The sequence below is a fragment of the Colobus angolensis genome, unplaced genomic scaffold (genome assembly GCF_000951035.1).
Source record: "Colobus angolensis palliatus isolate OR3802 unplaced genomic scaffold, Cang.pa_1.0 Scaffold230, whole genome shotgun sequence".
NCBI lineage: Eukaryota > Metazoa > Chordata > Mammalia > Primates > Cercopithecidae > Colobus > Colobus angolensis.
Genome location: NW_012115489.1, coordinates 1,399,302 through 1,424,382, shown reverse-complemented (window position 1 = coordinate 1,424,382; position 25,081 = coordinate 1,399,302). Strand labels below are relative to the sequence as shown.

Here is a 25,081-nt window from a genome sequence, read left to right as displayed (position 1 = left end):
CCTTCCTTCCTTCCTTCCTTCCTTCCTTCCTTCCTTCCTTCCTCCTTCTCTCTCCTTCCTTCCTTCCTGCCTTCCTGCCTTCCCTCCCTGCCTCCTTTCCTCCCTCCCTTCCTTCCTTTTTTATTCTTTCATTATTTTTTTGAGGCAAGCTCTTGTTCTGTTGCCCAGGCTAGAGTGCACTGGCACAATCATGGCTCACTGCAGCCTCAAACTTGGGCTAAAGCAATCCTCTTACCTCAGCCTCTTGAGTAGCTGGAACTACAGATGTGCACCCCCAATCCCAGCTAATTTATTTTTTGTAGAGTCGGTATCTCACTATGTTGCCCAGGCTAATCTCAAACTTCTGGCCTCAGGTGATCCTCCCACCTTGGCCTTTCAAAGTGTTGGGATTACAGACATGAGCTGCTATGCCTGACCTACATTCTTTTCTCTGGGTTAGCAATTAAAAGCGCAGTGGCTGAATCGTATTGTTTAACTTTTAAAAAAATGGACATAGTTTTCCCAAAGTGGCTGTACCATTTTAAATTCTTACCAGAAGAGAAAGTAGGGAATGAACCATTAGTTATCCTTCTTAAATCGGGTTGTTGCAGTTTTTCACTAATTTTAATCACAGGGCATATTAATACTTAGAGATGCCCTAAGAGATCTTTTATAATGCAAACTTACCCTTTTTCTACCTACAATGTGTAGGAGCAACACAATTTCAACTTGATAATCAGGATAACCAATTTCAATCAGTACAGTAACTTCTTTCTTTGCTATTTGATTCAGAAGCATGGGGAACCAAAAATGGCTGGATTGCATTCTTACTTTTCTGTTTAATAGAATTATTTTTGTGTCTCTTGGTGGAAACATTCCTTCATTTGGAACTAAAATGTCTAGTCTGAAAGAGCATAAGGCTGCAGGAACAGGAAGCAAAAACATTGATAGTGGATCACTAGGGGAAATAGTGAGTGGTGATGCTGCCATTTCTATCCCTTGATACCTGAACCCATGAATCCTGGCTACAGGAGAAGCAACATCATATATTACATGTGATTAAGCACATATATAGTCTCCTGGAGAACACTACCCCAGGCTTGTAATGTATTTCCACCACCTGTAGCTGTAACTTTGTCCTTTAAAAATCCTTCACTGTTCATTAAGTCAGCCACTTTAGGATGGTGGGGAACATGGTAAGACGATAAATTCCATAATTATGCACTCATGCTGCAGTTCATTTGCAGTGAAGTGAGTTTCTTTGTCAGAGTCAATGCTGTGTAGAATTCCACATCAGTAGATAAGGCATTTTGTAAGTGCATGGATGGTAGCTTTGGCGGAAGCACTGCATGAAGGGAAAGCAAGTCAAATCCAGAGTAAGTGGCTTTTTGAGTAAGAATAAAGTTCTATCTCTTTCATAATGGAATTGGTCCAGTGTAATCAATCTGCTACCCAGATAGCTGATGGGGTTACTCTGAAAAATGATGACAATCAGGCAATCAATGCTGTTCTCTGTTGCTGGCTGACTGGGTACTCTGCAGTGGCAGTATCCAGGTCAACTTGGTGAGTGGAAGTTCAGTTTGATATGCCCATACATAAACTCCATCCCTGCTACCATGGCCACTATGTTTATGAAACCATTATGCAAATGACAGGGTTGGCTGAGGAAGGAACCTAGATGTTACCCACAGAACAGGCCAACTTCTCCACTTGATTCTTAAAGTTCTTGTCTGCTGAGGTCACCCTTAAGTGAGCATTTACATAGGACACAAATATATTTATGTTTTGCCCATTCAGTTAGGTCTTACAACATACCTCTTCCCCAGAACTTTTTGCCACCAATTTTTAAGTTATGTTCCTTGCAGGTCCATGATAATCTAGCTGAACCATTGGCCACAGACAATGCAATGGACAAGTGTGATTTGTTGTGGGAGAGAAATGTTAATAAGTTTCATGCAGACTAAATGATGTCACAGGGCTGGAACATTGATTTATCTTTGAGGTTAGAGAGTGAGGGTGTATTACTGGCCTTGTTAGATAAAAGCAAACTGCCTTTGATGGCCTTGACGAACGGGTGTCAAGACAAATTTGCCAGATCAATAGTTGCATATCAGGTATCAGGGATTGTGCTAATTTGCTCAAGCAATGAAACTATTATCTGGAAGAGCACCTGCAATTAGAGTTTCCTATGTGGTTATGTTTATGACATCTATCATTCTCCAAGATGCATTTGTTTTCTGCACAAGTCAGAAATGCAAGTTGAATAGGGATGTAATGGGAATCACCACCCTTGTAATCTTTAAGTCCATAATGGTGCCATTAGTCTTTGAAATCTCTGTAGAGTGCAATATTGCTTTGGTTTTCTGTTTTTCCAGATACAGGTCATTTTAGTGACTTCCACCTGGACTTTTAAACCATGATAGTTTACACTCCACACTTCCGGGGAGCAGCATGATTGTTCTGCCACTGCTGAGTATATCTATTCCAATTACACGTTTCAAATCTGGGGAAATAATCACTATCAGTTTGGGGAATCAGACCCTTGGAATTAGGGTCTGATTTCAAGATCTAATGTTCAGTAGTCTCTTGAAAAATATAATTATTTTATTTCCTCAATGCATAGCCACACTGGTAAAAAGCTGTAGGTTCCTTTGGAGAAGGCTGGAGAGAGAGTAACGGTATATATTTCTGGTAGTGTAGTGGGGTCGTTTCCCAAGGGACCTTGCCTCCTCTTTGTTCCAGGGCTTTTGTGTCTATAAATTGTCTGAGGTCTGTGTTTTTGAACTGAAGTTATACTTTTGTTTAATCTATTTAGGACTCCTTTGCTTGTACCAATCAAGTAACAATTTTGTCAACTTCTCATTTTCTTTTCTTTTAGGGATGCCATGATGAAGTAGCTAATGCTCTAGGTCTCCATGAATCAGATTATTCTAATTATTGCTTTGACTCTACTATTCCTCATGGTAACCATGCGTACCTTGATTTTGGTGCTTAAGTGCTACCACTTGACCCCAGCCACCCCAAGATGCAATTAACTCCATTATATTTAGGGATCCCACTTCAATGGCATCATAATTTCTGACCATGAAGAAGAACAAGCATAGAGCTCTCTAGCGGTGCTGGGGCGCCCCTTGCAAACTCACACTCATGGTGAAAAAAATGTGTTCTCTTGTTCTGTTTCTTTCCTGCACTGGGTTAGCAGGCCTTACATCTTCATTTCCCTAAGCTGTTTGATACTTTTCAGGGTACCAAGGCAGATCTGGCATTTTATTTTTATTTAGTGTAGGCCACCCTTTCATCCATGTTTAATTTAATTAACCAAACAGATCCCCTTTTAACCTATTGAGCTACAATGATGAATCAAGAATCTCTGTCTAGTGCCTCATATCAATAAATTCAATCTAATCAAACTTTACATGCCTTTCACCATTACCTCACATACTCTCCTACACATGTACCCTAGATTTTTGTCATGCATATTGTTCTTTTGGTGTATAGTGAAACTTCTTATGGGTAACCTTTGACACTTCTTTGAGCTTGAGTCTATTTTTGAATCTAAAAGTAAAGAGGGATGCTAAAACAGTATGTTTCAGCAAAATAACTGAAAGAGACTGTACAGTTTCTCATGCAAATGAGATTATCTTCTCCAGATGGGTGTAGGAAAGTTGCTTCTACTGATAAAGAAGATTCAACAGAAATTAGCGGTTCAATAGCCCCAGATTCATAGGATCTGCCCATATGTCCCCATCTCAGTTTTTAGGATCTCATTTCCCAATCATTGCCTGAACTTCAACAGAAAATATCTTGCAAGGTGGGGAATTAAATTTCATTGTAATTAAGTCTCAGGAGGAGACTGGGTTTGATTTTCAGAAACATTCAACCCAGTAGCTGTAGGAGATTTTTTTTTTAGGGCAGACAAAGAAGCTTTCAGGTCATTAATGTGGAGATGGAGCTTGGAATTTAAAGCCTTGACCTCATTCTTTTCTTTCTGTGCTTTCTCTATCAAATTAGGAGAAACCAGCTATCCTCATTATACTCATGAGTTTGATTTAAATATCCCAGAACATTGCCTTTTAGAAACATTTGCTTAGGAGTATCCAATGATGATATTTTGCCACATATCTATTGCCACCTAATGCCACAGGATGAGTGCCCTCTTTAACACTGAAAAGAGTCATTGACTTCAAACATAATCAATATTTGAATCACTTGGTTCTTATAATAGAGAACCAATCCTAGGAAATCAGAATCTTAGGAAATCAGAAAAACAGTATCAATTGGACACACACACACACACACACACACACATGCACACGTATTTCAAGGACTTGGTTTACATAATTTGAGGTGTCAGCAAGTCCAAAATCTATAGGTCAGGTAGGCAGGCTGGAAAGTCTCAAGCAAGATCTGATGTTGCAGTCTTGAAGCAGAATTTATTTTTCCTCTGGGAAACCTCAGGGTTTTTTGTTTGTTTGTTTTTAAAACCTCTCAACTGATTGGTTAAGATCCACTACATTATTGAGGATAATCTATCTTACTTAAAGTCAACTGATTGTAGATAATAGGCATGCTATATAATATTTTCATATAACACCTAGATTAGTGTTTGATTAAATAACCATGTACTCTATCCTAGCCAAGCTTACAAATAAAACTAACCATCAGAGAAGAAAATTTGGAGTGCTCTGTTTTATGGCTTCCTTCTCTACTTGTGAAAAAATCTTTGAACTACAGCTCTGGACTTGAGTGTGGTGCTCTTCTTTCTGAGTCACATCTCTACTTTGGTATCTGAGTGCTATGTGGAGGAGTGGGCAGTAGGCATATGTCTCCTCCCCCAGCAGGAAACCTCACACTTACAAGGTGGGTCATGGTTAAGTGGCACCCCAGTATTCACAACACTGCTATGCCCAAGGTAGAGCTCATGCTTCACAAGTGGGGGCTGGTTGGTAGAAGGGAGCCCCCACTTCCTGGACACATTTGGCCAGAACTTAGCTGCAGCAACAGGTAGAAGAGGGCAGGATGAGAAATGTTTACATCCTGCCCCTCCAAGAAAAATAACTCTCTGGCTGAGAGCTGGGGTAGGGGCAAGAGGGAGGGAGCCTACATTCTTGGCTGCAATTTGGGAGTTAATGGGAGCAGTCGAGGAAATCAGCCTCTCAGAGTTAGTTGAGTAAAGGGAGACAGTGGGTGTTCATTCAAATACCACAGACCCTAGGCTCAGTTTTCAGTGAATTTTTGTAGATTTTCTTGAATAAATATTTCTTCTTTTTCTGTATGCCCTAGAACAATGTCCAGCATTTGTGTGTGTGTGTGAGTGTGTGTGTGTGTGTGTGTGTGTGTGTGTGTGTGGTTTTCACCAGTTTTGGTATGAACAGTGTCTGAAGAGTTACTCATGCTATTATGCTGGGAATGGAATGCTGGTAATGATGGAGCATTGTTAAACTTACCAAGCAATTCTTCTCAGGAATGTAACTGAGGCACCATGCCTTCTACTTTGTGTGTGGCAATGGCACATCCCTTTTTGTGAGTTCCTTTGTATATATAATATGTCTTGAATAAGTGCACCCTGTGTATGTCTTGAATGATGGTGCTTGATGAATCTCCTCCAAGGAGGACATCCTCATTGTAATGTCATAACTGCTCCTGGATATGGTTGGATATGGTGATGGTCTTCCTGGCAGTGATTGTGGGCCAGGATATTAAGGTTCCCCACAGTGAGCCAGTTACAGGTGATTTATGGCCTTTCAAAGATAAAGATAAAGGGAAACTGACTGAGATCCTATTGAAATAGGCCTTGAATGGAGCATATTTGCAAATCTATGGTTGCAAAGTATTAGTTAGTATTCAAATGTAGTAAGCAATTTTTGATAACCATGGGTATGAGGTTCTAAATGTGATGGATCCTGGCATTAAGGCGATAGTAAAATGTTGTGAGGCATCATTAATTCTTGCTAGATTTAAAAATAGTCCAATGTGGGCTTTAAAAGGGAGAAAGAATGGAGACAATCAACCCTTTTCTAAATAGATCTTTCATAATGGAGTTTAATCCTTAAAGGCCCTGTTTTACTCTATTTTGGGCAGTGTTAATAATTTTAATATATTGAAGCAGATCCACAGCATCCTTTTGTTAAGCCAATTCTAAGTGCCGAAGAAATAATTTCATGTTAGTTTTTTAGTTGTCAGATAGGAGCAGCCATGCCCAGAATGGAATGGGATATTTTAGGAAGTGAGTCTTAAGACTATGGAGTACTGATACGGTTTGGCTGTGTCCCCACCCAAATCTTATCTTGAATTCCCACGTGTTGTGGGATGGACCTGGTGGGAGGTAACTGAATCGTGGAGACAGTTCCTGTGCTGTTCTTGTGATAGGGAATAAGTCTCGTGAAATTTGATGGCTTTTTTCTTTTTCTTTTTTTTTTTTTTTTGAGATGGAGTCTCGCTCTGTCACCAGGCTGGAGTGCAGTGGCGCTATCTCAGATCACTGCAACCTCTGCCTCTCAGGTTCAAGTGATTCTCCTGCCTCAGCCTCCTGAGTAGCTGGGACTACAGGTGCGTGCCACCATGCCTGGCTAATTTTTTTGCATTTTTAGTAGAGGTAGGGTTTCACCATATTAGCCAGGATGGTCTTGATCTCCTGACCTCATGATGCACCTGCCTCAGCCTCCCAAAGTGCTGGGATTACAGGCCTGAGCCACCACGCCCAGCTGAGATATGATGGTTTTATAAGGGAGAGTTTCCCTGCACAAGTTCTCTCTCTCTTTGCCTGCTGCTACCCATGTAAGACATGACTTGCTCCTCCTTGCCTTCTGCCATGATTGTGAGGTCTCCTGAGTCGTGTGGAACTGTAAGTCTATTAAATCCTTTTTCCTGTATAAATTACCCAGTTTCAAGTAGGTCTATTGGGAGAACCCACTCCCGATGTTTAACGTGGGTTCTTTTCTATTTCCCAAGTGTCTTGGCTGGGTTGAGAAATAAAGGGAAAGAGCACAAGAGAGAGAAATTTAAAGCTGGGTGTCCGGGGGAGACATCACATGTCGGCAGGATCCGTGATGTTCCCCGAACCGTAAAACCAGCAAGATTTTATTAGCCATTTTCAAAAGGGGAGGGAGTGCATGAATAGGGTGTGGGTCACAGAGATCACATACTTCACAAGGTAATAAAATATCACAAAGCAAATGGAGGCAGGGCGAGATAACAGGACCACCGGATGAGGTAAAATTAAAATTGCTAATGAAGTTTTGGGCACACATTGTCTCTGATAACCTCTTATCAGGAAACAGGGTTTGAGAGCAGATAACCTGTCTGACTAAAATTTATTAGGTGGGAATTTTTGTCCACCTGATAAGCCTGGGAGCACTATAGGAGACCGGGGCTTACTTCATCCCATCAGCTTCGACCATAAAAGACGGGACGCCTTAAAAAGGGGCCGTCTATAGGCCTACCTTCAGGGCGTATTCTCTTTCTCAGGGATGTTCCTTGCTGAGAAAAAGAATTCAGCGATATTTCTCCTATTTGCTTATGAAAGAGGAGGAATATAGCTCTGTTTCCATCTAGCTCACTGGTGGCCAGTTCAAAGTTACCTCTTTTGTTCCCTAAACATCGCTGTTATCCTGTTCTTTTTTAAACATGCCCAGATTTCATATTCAAACACACATGCTCTACAATTTGTGCAGTTGACACAATCATAGCGTCCTGAGGCGACATTCATCCTCCTCAGCTTACAAAGAAGATGATGGGATTAAGAGATTAAAGTAAAGACAGGCATAAGAAATCACAAGGATGTTCACTGGGGAAGTGATAAGTGTCCATGAAATCTTCAAAATTTATGTTCAGAGATTACAGTAAAGACAGGTGTAAGAAATTATAAAAGTATTAATTTGGGGAACAAATAAATGTCCATGAAATCTTCACAATTTATGTTCTTCTGCCGCGGCTTCAGCCGGTCCCTCCGTTTGGGGTCCCCGACTTCCCGTAACGTAGGTCTTTATCAGTAGCATGAAAACAGACTAATACAGGTATTTGGTACCAATGCTTAAGATGGGGCATATATATTTGCCCTCTATATTATATTGGATAACTCCTTAAAAGTACAGAAGTGATATTACTTAAATTTAGTGAAATATTCTGATATATCTGTAACTTTTGCCCCATTGTTGATTAAGGTTATTATGGTTTGCATGGGTGTATTCGATCTGATGTTAATCTAGAACTTATAATGTAGAGAGAAAACAGCTAATCAGTGTCCTTTAATTTTTCTGTAAAAATAAATTTTAGATTTCCAAAAGGTTAAGTTGTAGACCTTTGTTTTAGTTTTTGTTCTTGCATCCCACCTGTTCCCCTCCCCACCCCTTCTGGCTAACCTAATTCTCTCTTTCTCTTTTTGGTTGTTCTCAGGTGTACTTTTGTGGTGGTGGGTGGGTGTCCTTTCTAACATGCTCATCTTTGTAAGTTTCTTTCTGAGAGAGTTCCAGTGAGTATCAGCAAGGTTAGAGACCTTCTTTCTGGTAATTTTGAGAGACCCAAGGCTTAAATTGGGTTTGAAAGAACTCTTTGGCTGTACAGTGTTGTCATGGGTGCTTTTCCTGATAACTCTGTTCCTTTGGAACATTTTTAGCTACAGAGATATAATCAGCAATAGAAGCAAATACTTTTTCTGAGGTCCCAGTGGACCATCTATTTTTAGGATTGTGGATGTGACCATGCCATGCAATGACTGCCATTCTTCACACCATTTGGTGGGATCATATATTGCACTGATGTCAGTCTTAACCCTGAGTGCTCTTTACAATGATGTGTGTGTGGGAGGTAATATCTGATTGGGACACATAACCAGTGCTCATAGGGTAAGAGTTATTCAACTGATCTAGTGTCAGCCACAGCTCATGCTGTAATTGAGAAACACAATTCCATCTGAGTCATACAGATAGCTTTAGTTTGAGACACATGACCCAGCGCTACTGAAAAGAGGGTCCCAATTTGTCATTCCTGTCTCACAATGCAAATTATTGAAACTTCTGATTGAAACTTGAATTGAGGTGAGGATTTTCCCACTTTGGCCTGGCTTGCTTGGTTTGAAGTTCTCATTAGTAACAAGGGAGAATGAGTTGAAGTTTTCTTCTTAGTTTGCCCAGATGAGGCACCGAAAGTGAAGTAGGAGCTGGGGCTGGAAAGGAGTCAGCAGTCGAACTCCAAGAATGGAGTCAGACTTCTTATTACACATGGGTGATGGGGGAGGGGTGGGACTGGTAAGTATAGTGAAGGGAACTACCATTTTTTAATTTTGCCCTTTAGAATTTTTTGACTTAATGAAAACCTATTTGTAGGTATCATTTTAAATAATGAAAATGAATTTTTCTGAAAGAGAAAAGAGTATGGGCTCTGAAATCAATCTGACCTATATTTAAAAACAAGCCCTACAGCTCATTATGTGTGCAAAGGAGACAAATTACCTCACACTGCATTACTCTCTATTGTCTCATCTGTAAGTGTAATAGCTGTTCCTTTAAATGAAAACTTTAAGTGGAAACTTTTATAACTTTAAATTGAATAAAAGTGCCTGGATAATGATAAAGTCTCAACATTATCAGGTTGTGCAATAGAATGAATGAAAAAGAAAAACAAAACCAAATCAACATAAAACTTTACAAGTATGCATTTCCATAAATGTAAAATTAATAGAATAAAACTTTAATATCATCATGCTAATGTTAATCTATGTTGTATGATATATTTACCTTTTTAACCAATTTGTGTTTTCTTAGATATTAAAGAGGAGGAAAAATCATACCAAGTTATCAGGTGGGTTTTACCTGAAGATTATCAAAAAAGAATGATAAAGCATTTCAATAGCTACATAGAAACAGCACTGGATGGCAGGTAACTTCTTTTTATTCTATGAAGCAAAGAGTCACTATTTTAGTAATACAAATGAACAGAGAGATGCATGATATTTGGAGTGAGTTTTAGAGAAATGGATGGGTGGGTGATGGATAGATGGAGGAATAGATGATATGTGAGTGGATGAATGGATAGATGGATGAATGGTTGGATAAATGAGGGGATGGAGAAATAGAGGACAGGTGGGTGGTTGGGTGGATAGAGTAGACAAGGTTTGCATTCCCAACAATTGAGTCTATATTGTCCTTCTTCTACCATAAAGGTTCTATAGAAAGCAGGAGATTGCTCCTCTGAGCCTTCCTTACAACACTTCACGTATAATCTTTGTATGCATTCTCCCCAATAAAGAAGCTAGGATCTTCAACTCTTTTGTTTGTCAAGAAAAAAGAAACACCTATTCTCACTTATTTTCCCTCCTTTGTCCTCTCATAAATTCACCAGTGGAGAAAACTCTTACGAACATTGATTTTTCACACCTTGAACCTTCACCTTTTAAACTCCTTAAAGGTAATCAAACACCTGGATCTTACACAATGAGAGATGAGCCTGAGACTTTTTGCCCTCACCTGGAATACAAGGAATCTCCTTCATCTGCCACATAAAAGAGGAGAAACACAAATCCATGCCATTCTTAGTTAATTATAGTGGCTTCATCCTCTTTGCTTTCCTTGAAAATTCTACTCAGTAGTCAAGGTGGTGCTCAAATCTAATTATTCCATAAAGCTTGCTTCCTCACTCAAACTGGAAGACCACATACTCTCCTCCATAGATCTGGTATATAGCACTCATTTGATACTTAGTCTATGGCATCTTGTGTTGTTATATATTTTTAAAGTATATGTCTTGTCTCTTTTCTTCCAGCTTGATTTCTTTGAAGACAGGTTCCAGATACATGTTAAATATTGTCTAAGTTACTGGGATCAGTGTCTTCCTGTGATTTTTTTCAATTTATTTACTTGAAATATGATTAATGTTATACTTTTGAGAAGTTTATACTGTATACATTGAATTTATCCACAATATTTAAAAATCATTCTTTATGTAAAATCTTTTAAAAAATGAAATAGTGGATAATTTCAGAGAATCGTCATTGTTGTAATTTAAAGTTGATTCTTAAGAACAGGCAGAGATCTGCATATCACTCATGAGTTCTAAACCTGCAGGCCTTCTTTATGTGAAGTGACAGGCTTGCTGGGCTATTGCTTCTTCCTTTCTTTATGTGATTAGGAGGTCTGTGGTCTCCAGAGCACCTGTACCTATTACCACTGCTCGGGAAATTTTTCATCTACTCTTCTGGATTCTATACAAACAGGATTGTTTTCTATGCAAGCAATGATGGGAAGACATTGTAGCTTCTGGAATAGTGACATAGGCAAGAGTCTTAACTAGGTGTCAGTAAAACTTTAGCATTATTTTATATGAATGTTCCAGCCAGCATGAAGTGAAAAGACTAAACTTCAAACCAGGCTTTCATTTTTATTTGTTTTTTACTACTTAACTCCTAGGCTAGGAAGACGAATCTCATTTCAGCTGAGATTTTGGATTCTAATATTGTGATCAAAAAGTTCACTGCACGAGACAATGTGTCAAATGCAAGATACACAGTATTTTTTAAAAAGACTACATCATCAATAGTTAAGGAGCCTGTCAAATTACTTACATAGATTTCTGGAGAAAAGATAGTCACTCACAAAAAGTCAGCATATAAATGAGGGTTAACAGGATTTATAAAGGAGACATAGAACTCTGAGACCTGCTATAGTCAGAGTTGGCTCCCAGAGTAGAAGGACGTTGAATTGGCATTGATGGTGGGTGGGAATTGGGTCAGGGGAGGAAATAGGATGGGAGCAAGTCGGGACATTTTAGAGAGCAGGAGTATCTGGACCAAAGTGACCAGAGCTGAGAGTATCTGTTGAAACATTGTAGAATGGGTGCATGGATACTGGTTATATTCTTACATACCTGAAATATTTTTTTGAGTCCAACATTCTCCCAAATACTGTAAAATTATACTTTCCTAAATATTTATTATTTATTTTCTTTATTACAGAGACGAATTTGAAGGCCTTCTAAAGTTAATGGAAATATTTGGGATTCAATGTCATTATTTGCTAAGCAGAAAGGATATAATGGATTCCTTAAAGAATGAGAACTTTGATCTGGTATTTGTTGAAGCATTTGATTTCTGTTCTTTCCTGATTGCTGAGAAGCTTGTGAAACCATTTGTGGCCATTCTTCCCACCAGATTCGGCTCTTTGGAATTTGGGCTACCAAGCCCGTTGTCTTATGTTCCAGTATTCCATTCCTTGTTGACTGATCACATGGACTTCTGGGGCCGAGTGAAGAATTTTCTGATGTTCTTTAGTTTCTCCAGAAACCAATGGGTCTTGCTGTCTACATTTGACAACACCATCAAGGAGCATTTCCCAGAAGGCTCTAGGCCAGTTTTGTCTCATCTTCTACTGAAAGCAGAGTTGTGGTTTGTTAACTCTGATTTTGCCTTTGATTTTGCCCGGCCCCTGCTTCCCAACACTGTTTATGTTGGAGGCTTGATGGAAAAACCTATTAAACCAGTACCACAAGTAAGTAAACCCTCAGCATTCAGTTTGGGATTCACATAGAGTCCTTGGGTGCATAGTTGGTGGCTGCCACCTGCCAGTGGATTCCTGAAGTTGAAATAGGGATTGGCAAGGGAGGCACCTAGCGCATGTTCTTAAAGGAAGTGCTGACTTTCAGAGTTTGGCCAGTACAGTGTCAGGCCTTGCAGGATCCTGAGATAGAAGATTTCCTTAAATTGGCTTTTTTCTTGCCATGCCCTGGACTTAGAATCAGTGAGATGAACCCTTCAATTAAAGTTGCCATTTTAATTTTTATTTTGTGTGATTATGTGTAAAATAAATATGTAGTTAGTGCCCATTACATGAAATAATTGTTAAGGAGATGAGCTGCTCACAGTGAAACAGACAACACTGGATTCGGAGTAAGCAGGGTGGGACTGCATGGGACTGACAGCAAGAACTGACAGTGGTATCTCCAGTGTTCCCTGCCTGTAGAGCCCTGGCTCCTGGCTCCACCTAGACTTTCTGACTTGATTCGTCTGGAGTGGGCCTCTGCTATTAAAATTTGTAAATGCTGTCGGGTGATTCAAATGCACAGCGCAGACTCAGAACCACTGCTACTGAAGGTTTTCAAAGGGAGGAGAACTCAAATGAGTTGGCTGCCTGTTGCCTCTGAGCACTGGGTTCCTATTTTACAGAAGTCATCATATTTAGTACCTTGCCCTCTATAGGGAGGTGTGGTCATTTTCATTTTTATTAATGGAGGAGGACAGAAGCACAGGTGATGTAGGTGACCTTCCCACCACTGTGCAGTGCAGAGGCCCTGAGACCCTGGATTTGGCCTGGACTTTCCAGGTACCAAAGTGACTATTCTTCCTCCCCTAATCTTATATTGAGTAAGCAGGAAGAGTTGGGGAATGATCTATGGATGAGATGGGCTTTGCATTGGTGGTAGGTGTATTTAGGAATGGAGCTGGGAGGGAAAGCACCCCAGGTCGGGGAGCAGGGGACCTAACGTGTGGAGGTGCAAGTGAGATGGCCATAACACTGAGTTCTCTGGGTGATGCTGGCTAGATTAGTGTAGTAAAAGATTCATTTGCATGCATAAAACCATAGGGATTTAGCCGAGGTCTTCGCTACCGGGAGGGTGGGTCAGGTCTTGGCATTGGGGCAGTTGTGGAAATTGTTAAGAAGAGAATAATGGGAGTTGAGATTATGAGATAACAGATGCTTATTTTCAAATATTTTTTCTCTTTTTGATTATTTTAATTGCGGTCAAATCTATATAATATAAAATATACCACTTTAACCATTTTTAAGGGTATGCTTCAGTGGCATTGAGTACACTTATATTGTTGTGTAGCTATCATTACCATCTGTCTCCAGAACTTTTTTTTTATCTTCTCAAATTGAAACTTCCTGTGGATTAAACAATATGTTAAATAGAATGAGCATTTGGCTCAGCCATCAAAGATGTGATTCAGAATAAAGTGGTTTCCATTTTTTCTTAGAGGTGCCATCTCCACCCCACATTCCGACAACTACAGGCATGAACAGTGCACAGCACCTCCCCTCCTTATCCCCTACCTTCCCACCTCGGTACGTGGCTGTGTCCACAGCATGAACAAGCCATTCCCAACAGCCACAAGGGGTGGGAAAAAAGTGGGACTGCCATTGTGGCCCCATGAATCAGCTGGCCAGCGCCTCCCAGTGGGACTTTTTCTCCCCGGCCAAGGAGTTCAGCCTGGCCTGAACTGGGGGAAGACTATAGTGATTAAAGGAACTTATTTGCACAGAGCAAGAGGTTCTTTCCCCAGGACCTCCCCCTTTTGCCCCTTAAACTGTATTTTTCTTTCTTTTCTTTCTTTCATTTTCTAAGCGAGAGGGTTCCTTTTCCCAGCACGCTGCTTCTGATAGAGAAAATAATGGAGGAGCGACCTCTGCTGGCTGATAACTGCAAATTCGGCAGGGTCCATTTGAGACCGTCTGAGCAGACCCATGCAGCCCCTGAAATCTGTTTTTGTCCCAAACTCAATTCCAGGTTTCAGGCTGAGGCCCTAGAAGGGAAAACCCGATTTGAGGGATCAAAAGTCAGGCAACAGGCACAATGTAAATGGGCAGGACCAATTCCTGCTGACTAAACCCTCACTTCATGGAGGGAGGCTATGCTCCATGGCATAAATGAGGCCCAGGGAACTCAAAGGTTTTCAACAGCAGAGGAAATAGAGGCATAGGTGAGGGGAGATAATTCCTATTCTCTAGTCCCACCCTGCTTCATGGGTGCAGACCACAATGGCACCTGTGGGTGGCATCCATGAGGTTGCCAGGACTCAGGGACAACAGATAGAAGACAAAGTCCCTTGCTTTCTCTCTCCCTCACACCCTGAGTTTTCGTTGAAAGAAGGAAGGGAAATGAGGGACACCTCTATTTCCCTGTCTTTCAGAATGGGCAACCAGCTCTCTTCACCACCCACAGCTTATTCTCCTCTGGAGTGTATCTTGAACCACTGAGACTGCTTTGACCCTCAGAATCTGGAGGAAAAACACCTGAAAGTGTTTTCATAGCCCTCAAAACAAAGGTTTGGCCAAATTATGAAGGACTGACTTGGTCTCGGGAAGGAACCATTCATTTTGATACCATCTGGCAGCTGGACCTTTTCTGTAGACATGAGGACAAATGGTCTGAGGCCCCATATGTGCAGGTTTTCTATACCTTACAGGGAAATCTAGACCCTTGCTGACAGTGTAGGATTGATCCAGCCCTCCTGCTTGTCATTTCAGGAGAGGCTGCAAAGGGCAATTCCAGGGAACTAAAGAAACAAATCCCAGAGGCACTCCCAACAGGGCAGCCAGCTCCCTCCAGCTCTGCTCCTCTGGGTCCACCTCAACCTCCCTATCCAGCTTCAACCTCTCACTTGCCTAATCCTAGAAATCCTCACCCTAGACAAGCCCCAGTCTCACTCCTGCCCTTCCAATGGATGCCTGGTGAATTTGGCCCCAGTAAGATCCAGATCCCCTTCCCCCTACAGGACTTAAAGTAAATTAAGGGGGATTTTGGCAAGTTTTCGCATGACCCTGACAGATATATAGAGGCTTTCCAGAATTTAACCCAAGTATTTGAACTCTCTTGGAGAGATACTGTGTTACTTTTGAATCAGATCCTGATGGAACACTGAGAAGCAGTCTGCTCTGCAAGTAGCTGAGAGATTTGGTGATGAACTTTGTTTCACATATAGTATCAGGAAAGGGGGCAAACTTTATCCAACTGGAAGAGAAGCAGTACCAGTAAATGACCCTGGATGGGATCCCAGTGATGAGATGGGAGACTGGAAGAGAAGACACTTTCAGGTGTGCATCATGGAGGGATTAGGTGGGACTAGGACCAAGCCTCTCGATTATAGCAAGCTATCTATGATAGAACAAGGATTTAATGAAAATCCCACTGCCTTCTTGGAGAGGCTAAGAGGGGCCTTGGTCAAGCACACCTCTCTATCTTCTGATTCAGACAAGGGGCAACTAATTCTGAAGAATAAATTTATTCTCAGGCAGCCCTTGATACGAGGAGGAAGTTGCAGAAATGGGCCTGGGACCAGATAGTACTTTAGAGGACTAACTGAAAGTGGCCACCTTGGCCTTTTACAATAGAGATAGGGGGACACAAGAAAGAGGCAGAAGCCTTAATGGCCACCGTGCAAGCCCAGAAACCCCAGAATTCCCAGGGTATACTTGTTAACTGCTACAGATGTGGCAAGAACAGTTGTTTCTCTTCTGAAGTTGAACTGCTTCTATACAAGGTTTAATTTCTTCCACCAGGGTGAAACAGCTCAAAGCACAATGTTATCAATATTTTGACTTGTTATTTCTGTGATCTTTGGCACTAGATTATTTTCTTGTATAATACACATATTTAACTCATGCATGCTTAACCTTATAAAACTTGGTTTTTCCTCTCACCTAGAGGCCATCAAACTGCAAATGGTCAGGCAACCGGAGCCTCGGGGACAATGGCTCCCTTTTGCAAGGACCCTTAGATAAACCTCTGGGAGGAATCTGACTGCTGTTTTCTCCAAAACAATGCCCCCTGTCAGCAAAAATTAGCTAAGATTGGCCATCATTCATATTCTAATGGCAGTTAGATGTGCCTCTTCAGAGAAGGGAGTTGATACTGCTAGGAGACAGTATCTACCCAGATACTGCTGGGTAGAAGAGGGCAGTTCCTTGGCAAAGGTCCCACCTTCAAGCCTGGAAACCTCTGGCCCTAACTGAGAACATGCATTCCTGTTTTCACACAAAAAAGTTGCCTTTTGGCTCTCCACATGCCCCTCTCCTATACCCATATAAACCTCAGACCTCAGGTTCCAGAAGCAGATGAAAAGTAGATGAACAGGAGAGCAGAAGAATGGCATAATGGTGTGGCAGAGAGAAGAGAAGGAGAATCTGAACACCAAGAGGAGTTCAGCTGGGGGCGATTGGAGAGGAAATTGGCCACTGGACGGCTGAACTCCAGGAAGAGCATCTTCCCATTCCATCTCCTTTCCAGCTCCCCATCCATCCCACCTTCACCACTCAATAAAACACTCACATTCACTATCCTCAAGTCCATGTGTGACCTGGTTCTTCCTGGATGCCTGAGAAGAACCTGGGTACCAAGAGGGCATTGAGCTGGTTAACACTTAAGCCGTCTGAGGATAGCAAAGCTAAAAGAGTGCACTGTAACACACACCATGCTCACTTGGGCTTTAGAAGTTGCAGGCACCCACCGTTATACACTGCTGTGGGGCTGGAGCCCCAAAGCACTCACCCAGGCTCCTGCACCTGCCCATCTGCATGCTCTCCCTACCATAAGGAGTTTGAGCAGCAGCGGAGGCTGCAGCCAAACTGACAAACTACACCCTTGTCACATATCCTGTGAGGGAACTTTCCCATTTCGCTGTCATCAAAATTTTTTTGACCATGATGCAAAAGTCTATTTCTGGGCTCTCTCTTCTATTCCACTGGTCCATGTGTCTATCTTTATGGCAGTACTACACTACTTGGATTACTGTAACTTTGTAATATGTTTTGAAATCAGCAAGTGTGAGAACTCCTTCTCTGCTCTTTTTCAATATTGTTTTGACTATTCAGGGCTCTTGATAGTTCTTATACATTTTAGAATGATTTTTCTGTTGCAAAAGAAGTTATTGGGATTTTGATAGGATTTGTATAGAATATGTACATCCCTTTGGATTGTACATGTTTGACATCTTAATAAGTGTCCCAATTCATGAAGCCAGAATGCCTTTCCATTTTTTGTGTATGTCTTTAATTTCTTTAAGCAAAATTTTGATGTTTTCAGTGTACAATATTTCACCTCCTTGGTTAAGTTTATTTCATTCTCTCTGATGTTATTGTTGATGAAATTGCTTTCCTAATTTCTTTTTGGAATTGTTCATTGTTAGTGTGTAGAAATGCAGCTGACTTTAGAGACTTGATTTTTTTCCCTTCGATTTTGCTGTATTTGTTTATTAGTTCTAACAGATTTTTAATTTTTAGTATGTGTGTATGTTATCTTTAAGGTTTTCAATATATAGAATCATGTTATCTGCCATTATTTCTTCAAATAGCCTTTCTTTCCCTTTCATTTTCTCTCATAGTGCATATATTGATCCACATGATGATGTCCTATTGTCCCTTACGTTTTGTTCATTCTTTTTTCTTTTTCTTTCTCAGAGTTGACAATTTCAAATAATTTGTTTTCAAGTTCACTGATTATTTCTTTTGCCCGTTTGAGTTACCTATTGAAACTCTCCAGAAAATAATTCAATTTGATTATTTCATATTTCAGCTCCAAAAATTTCCCCTTTTTTAAATTAAAAGCTTTCTCTTTGTTGATATTCTAAATGTGTTTAAATATTGATTTTCTTCTTTACTTTAGTTTTTTCCGTGTTTTCCATGAGCTCCTTGGGCATATTTAAGACAGTTTCTTTAAAAATATTTGTGTAGTAAGTCCAATGCCTGTGTTTCTTCAGGGAGGGTTTCTGGAGATTTATTTTGTTTTTTAAAATTATGTGTTTTGACTATTTCTTTGCATGCCTTGTGATCTTTTGTTGAAAATTAGACATTTGAACAATTAGTTACTTCTGTCAGTCTTTGCAGTCTGGCATGGAAGAGCATGTTTTGAGTGTTTTTATCAAGATTAAGGTCTTCTTAGGTGTTTTTTTGGTTATGTGTCTCATCTGGACCTTTGTGTGTGCTTTTCTTCCCCCAGTTCCCTCTGTATGCTCAACTGTTTTTGAATGCCTTAATTTCCCAATGAACCTCGCCCAGACTCTTCTTGGACTTTAGATGTTCTATTATATTCTTCTGCCCATAACCTCTTGACCCAAGCCTTCATAGGTCTGCAGTATCCCTGAAGCTTTCATACGTCATGGTACCTACCACTGCTTTCTATGGCTTCTGTCAGCTTGAAATCTGAGCTATCTCACCATTCCCAATGTGAGCTCTGAATCAGGTGAGACAAACCAGTCACTAAGTAGCCAACAGACAGGTTAGAATGTTGTAAATAGTTTCTATTCTGCTCCTTCCAGCTGAGGGAGGGAATGCACAATTGAGCTTTTGCCTCTGGACTGTGGTCTGCCACTCCAGGGCAAAGGTAAATAAAATGGATTAGAAATTTATACTGTTTGAAAGTGGCTTTTTCTTGATTGGGCATTCGGTTTCTTGCTATGTATGTTTGACTGGTTTTCAAAACTATACGGAGTTATTTGTGTCAGTCTCCAGTTGATTTTCAAATGTTTCCCTGAAAGAACAAGGGCATGTGGCTTCTGATTAACATTATTGCTCTGCTTCTTTTGATTTTATATTATGATTTTATAATTACAAGAACAACAAAGCTGTTTTCAGTTTGTTAATTGAAATGGCAGTTCAGGCAGTGTTATGCTGGATGGAATCAAGTTATCCCACAGAATGACCCAGTAGAATGAGGGACTCAGAACTAGAGACAGTCACAAAAATGCTGAGAGAGGAAGAGTCTGAAGAAATGTTTCGAAGTAATAATTGATGAAACAGTGCTAAAGCTAAGTTTTAGGGCATTAGATCATAATCTTTCTTAAGAATTACCTGAGGACCAAAATAGGCTGGGTAGCTATGCAAATATCAGACAAAATAGAGTGTATGTCAAAAATATTTACAAGAGACAAAGACATTACATAATATAAAATTTTATGTTTGCAATAACATAATTATAAGTATCATTTAAAAAATATATGAAATATCATCAACAATATATAAGAGCTGTAAATATATATGCACCAAACAACAGAGCACCAAAATATGTGAAACAATAATTGATGGAATTGAGGAAGAAATAGACATTACTACAGCAATAGCTTGGGACTTCAATACCCCATTTTTAGTAATGGAAAGATTATCTACACAAATGATCAATAAATAAATAGTTATCTTGAACACCATCATAAACCAACTGGACCTAATAAAAATTTAGAGAATACTCCACCCAACAACAGCAGACTACACCGTCTTCTCAAATGCACACAGAATATTCCCAAGATAGTCCATATGTTAGGCTACAATATAAATCTCAATACATTTCAGAAGATTGAACTCATCAAAGCATTTTCTGTAATCACAATAGGATGAGCTAGACATCAATAACAGGAAAACATCTTAAAAAATCACAAATTTATAATTTATATGCAAAAAAGTGTCCTCAGGTATCAGAAAAATGACTTCTAGGTCATCCAGAGAGAATACGAGCACAGTGCAGCAGACACTGAGCTCTGCCAGGAGCCATAATAATAGCTTCAGGAGAGTGAAGACAAGGCACTGATGGGAGGGTGTGTTTAGTAAATAGACTGGGTTTCATTTCATGGCCACTTAGGCTTTCTCAAACAATTTTGTCACCTCCTTTCTTTTGTCATCTCTCTCTAGGACTTGGAGAACTTCATTGCCAACTTTGGGGATGCTGGGTTTGTCCTTGTGGCCTTTGGCTCCACATTGAACACCCATCAGTCCCAGGAAGTCCTCAAGAAGATGCACAGTGCCTTTTCCCACCTCCCTCAAGGGGTAATATGGAAATGTCAGAGTTCTCATTGGCCCAAAGATGTTCGTTTGGCCACAAATGTGAAAATCATGGACTGGCTTCCTCAGAGTGACCTCCTGGGTAAGGACTGCTGAGGTCTGCTCTTCTCTTTCAATTGACCTGTCTTTGGGGCTCACTGGTGTTCTGACCTCTAGCTGGGCATTTGTACCAGCCTAGGAAGTAGCTACTCATAGGTAGAGGTAACGCTCAGAGGGCAGGAAAAGAACAGCTAGCTGGAATTCTTTGGGAATCAGGCTGTACTTCAAAAGTGGTGAAAACAGTCATTTTCTCTTTTTCTTTCTAACCCAAGGAAGGCCTGAAGTTTCCAACCAGAGGTGATATATGGTCATGTTCCCTTGACCCTACTACATTTGACACTGAACAGAGTCACCCCAACACAATCTAAGACAATGTGTAAACTCCAAGAGCAAATATCTAGGGGTATGTTGCCCCTGTTTTGTGGCCTCCTGACCACCTGTTTAGCAATGAATGTGCCATTACACAAACGCACATGTATCTATATAAATACATCTTCTTTATCTACTAAGGAAGTGAAGGACTCATACATTCACAACATTGATTCTAACATTGTTTGAAGGATGTGCCATGATATTAGTGCCAAGGTGAGTAATCACATAGTCAGGTATTGAGTAATTTGGTAACAGAGTTCCTTACACTTCAATAGATTTTATTGTCCTTGTGATACTTTTTGGAGATCTCTCACTGACATCCTCAGTGACTGGATCAGAGGTTCATAACCAAGTTTATGGCTCAAAGTCAGCTTGGTAATTTAAGGTACAGGTTTCTGTATATTTAATTTATAAGACATGGGGCAAGGAAAAATCTTTTCATTTTCAAAGGAACACAAGTAGAATAGAATCCACGTTTCTGTTGAGAAACACAGATTTAACTCTACATTATCAAAAGTCACTAGCTTGCTCTAAATAAGGGTGGGGCAGGCAGACAGGAGCTAGAAATATGGAAGTAGAAGTGTATGGTTTATTATTCCTTGCTTTCACAGCACTCTTCAAATGGAGAAAATAGCACATACAGTGTAGGTACTATGAAGGAACAGAGAGCAGGAAGTAAAGGGAGAGATGAGGTGAAGAGAGAAGGATGGCTGCATGGATGGAGAAATATGCCTTGCTTATCATTCTTCTCTACAGCTTTCCCTGTATTCAGAGCCTTAGATGGGTTGGGACTGAGGTGAGGAATCTCTACAGAAAGGGAGGCTGGAATCTTGTTTCCTGGAATGTGCACGCTTAAGTGCACATTTCCCAAGCAAAATGAGTGAATTCATTTTCTCAGCAGACCTTGATTTCATTGGTGTTTCCTCTGACTTTTCTGCTTTACCTGGTATTCCAAAATTTTTCATCCTGAAGTGTTCCACTCTCTTTCTTATTTGCCACAGCTCACCCCAGCATCCGTCTTTTTGTCACTCATGGCGGGCAGAACAGCATAATGGAGGCCATCTGGCATGGTGTGCCCATGGTGGGATTGCCAGTCAATGGAGACCAGCATGCAAATATGGTCCAAGTAGTAGCCAAAAATTATGGTGTCTCTATCCAGTTGAATCAGGTCACAACTGACACACTGATACTTACGTTGAAACAAGTCATAGAAGACAAGAGGTATGTGGCTCTCTGAGCATGTGGTCACTAAGGCTGAATGAAGATAGACAACACAAGGGATACTCTGTATTTTTCACAATAATAGCTGAAACTTCTGTGACATGGAATAATATGTGTGTGATGCTAACAGTCCACCTGTTTTCTCTAGTAAGTCTCTAGGAAGACTAATTTAGGTTAGATACTGAGAATTTATCTGGGAGTCCCTCTAGTGGAATTCTAGCTGAAGCAAGGTGTTTCTTTGTGTGTTTCCCCAGTGTGCCTGCTCTTCTCACCTCTGGCTTCTTTGTCTGTGTTGCTCCCTAGAACACTCTTCCCTTCTCTTTACAGGACTGGCTCCTTCATGACATTCGGGTCTCTTCTCCAATGTTTCCTCCACAGAGAGGGTTGTGTCTTTGACAATCCTAACTAGCCTCCTCTCTCACTCAGCCCAATCATAATATATTATTTCCTTCATAACACGTTTCAAGATTTGTAATGACTCCATTTATTTTTGTTTTTAGTAATTGTCTGGCCCCCAACACAAGAGAGTAGAGAGTCAGCTTCATAAGTATAGCAGTATGTCTCTCTCTTTTTTTTCAACTATGTTCCCAGTGCTTACTGCAGAGCCTGCCACAAAATAAGTTTCCATGGATTTCAGTTAAGTGAGGAAATAAAAGTGGCATAGTGACCTTCTTGGTTACTGCCCATCCAGCCAATGATCTCATAATCAAGAAGGACTGAATATCTTATTATGGCTTCAGGAACACAAACCCTGAATCAGGTATATATTCTCTCATATATGGTCATATATATGGTATTTTTTCCTTTAGTATACCATAAGCATCCTAGGGATATGGACATCCTGGGGATATGGACTAGAACTGGGGATATGGACTAGTTCCTTTAGTATACCGTAAGCATCCTGGGGATATGGACAGCTTAACACTTTTAGAATTAATCATTGATCTTTGTATGTGGGTGTTTCTATTGAACTTTTCAAGAGGATTCAGCGAGACAGTGGCAAGGCCATGACAACAAATTTTCTTTGCAGCCCAGCCTTGGTGCATGTGTTAGAAAAGTGTTTGTATGCTTGTGTGTGTGCTCACGCAACACAAAGTCTCTAATGTGAGGCTATGTCAGTAACACACCCTCTCTGTCTCTGCCAACAGGTACAAGTCAGCAGTGGCGGCAGCTAGTGTCATCCTGCGCTCTCAGCCCCTGAGCCCCGCACAGCGGCTGGTGGGCTGGATTGACCACATCCTCCAGACTCGGGGGGCGGCGCACCTCAAGCCCTATGCCTTCCAGCAGCCTTGGCATGAGCAGTACCTCATCGACGTCTTTGTGTTTCTGCTGGGGCTCACTCTGGGCACTGTGTGGCTTTGTGGGAAGCTGCTGGGTGTCGTGGCCAGGTGGTTGCGTGGGGCCAGGAAAGCGAAGAAGATATGAGGCTAGGTGTAGCCTTGGGTGAAGGGAGGGCATCCCTGGTTCTTTGAAGGTTCTCCCCACCCCAGCACAGGCCACCCTGTGTTCTCTCTTCAGCTCCACCTGCCAATGATCCTGCTGCAACTTGCTTCTTTCAATTATCTGCCTCTGTTTAGAAATCTTCATGCACTACTCAGATTTCTTGACTTGCCCCTTGTGACCTGGAGCCCCCAGCTCAGATGCGAACTTTCACCTGCTGGCCCTGCCCCCTCCTTTCTCCCTTTTCCTAGACACAGGACTCTGACAACTTCACCCTCCTTGTTTAGATGACTTCCCAGTCTCCAGTCCCCATTTCTCCTTCTGTCACTTTTCATAAAAAAAACACAGGAAATATTTGACATATCTTCCATTTCAAATTCTTCCATTTTATGCATACATCTTGCCCTTCCTATAAGCTCTCCTCAAAGTTCAGGAAACCTGGTTTGCTCTCCTGCATTTAGGAAAGGAGAACCTCGGCCAAGACCTTTGCTTACTGCCTGAGACCCCTTCCTTAGAGAGTACTTCCTTTGCTGGTCAGACATGGAGCCTGCAGTTAGAGCCAGATGATACTACTTTATTTCAGTTTTTACAGTTTCCTTCTTAAGATTTCCATCTTATAAATGGAGTACAGGGAACCTCAAGTAGCGAAGTGGAAGCCCATGTGTAAGGCTTTGTGGCTTCAGGTACCAGTGGCTAAGGCAGTTTTAAAGACTTCGTTGATTTTAGAAAAATTCCATCTTCCATCCCCTACCGTTATATATGGTAAAACCTTAGAGATGACATTAATCTGCTAGGAACAGAAGCAAGAAAAACCATGGCATAAACAACCCCAGAGTTTTTGTTCATTCGTTTCATCTTTCTTGATAAAGCCCGAAGGTAGCCCATTCAGGGCTTGTGTAGTTGGTTGCTCCATCATGTCATCAATAACCCATATGTTTTCTTTTTGATCTCCCTTAGTGTAACACCAGACTACCTTTCTGATAGCTGGTGTTCATGAAATGTTTTACGTTCAAATGATTGTACCTTTTTTGGCTTTAAAGTTCTGAAATAAAATGAAATTCCACTGTAATAAAAGTGTCAAATGTGTGGTATCTGATGAGTTAAAAACATAGAGTAGAAAACAGGCACGTGGAGTGGCCCTGGATGAACCATAGTTTTAGATTGTTTAATTCTAGAATTGTGAAACAGATCTTGAAACAATTCAGATCAAAAGATGAAACTGTTACAAATGCTCCTGCAGAAATAGAGAATGCCCCCCATCAAAATCTTTGCCAATTCCATGAAAGGATTTGCTTGGAAGTCTGCAGAGCTGAGTGCTGGATGTCTATGCATTTTGTGAGGTCTCATGACACAAGAGCCAGAAGCATGAAGCATGCAGAAGTACATTAGAGTGTGTGTATCTGTGTGTGTATAATATAAGGTTTTATTGCTGTAATTCTTATGAAACCACATGAATTGATCAATGACAATACTCCTATGAAGGGCAGACATGGAGC

General features: G+C 40.8%; 1 protein-coding gene across 2 annotated transcripts in view; it reads left to right on the top strand.

The window, feature by feature from the left end:
• Positions 1-24,669, top strand: part of UGT3A1 (UDP glycosyltransferase 3 family, polypeptide A1) — a 50,674-nt gene extending 26,005 nt beyond the window's left edge. Inside the window, exons 3-7 of one of the 2 annotated variants that reach the window (XM_011944351.1) lie at positions 9,741-9,855; positions 11,927-12,458; positions 20,364-20,595; positions 21,926-22,145; positions 23,294-24,669. In XM_011944351.1, the coding sequence (XP_011799741.1) occupies positions 9,741-9,855; positions 11,927-12,458; positions 20,364-20,595; positions 21,926-22,145; positions 23,294-23,570 (1,376 nt within the window). In that variant the 3' untranslated portion in view covers positions 23,571-24,669. The remainder of the gene's footprint in view (positions 1-9,740; positions 9,856-11,926; positions 12,459-20,363; positions 20,596-21,925; positions 22,146-23,293) is intronic. The other variant, XM_011944352.1, reaches the window with a different exon arrangement.
• Positions 24,670-25,081: the final 412 nt, after the last annotated feature.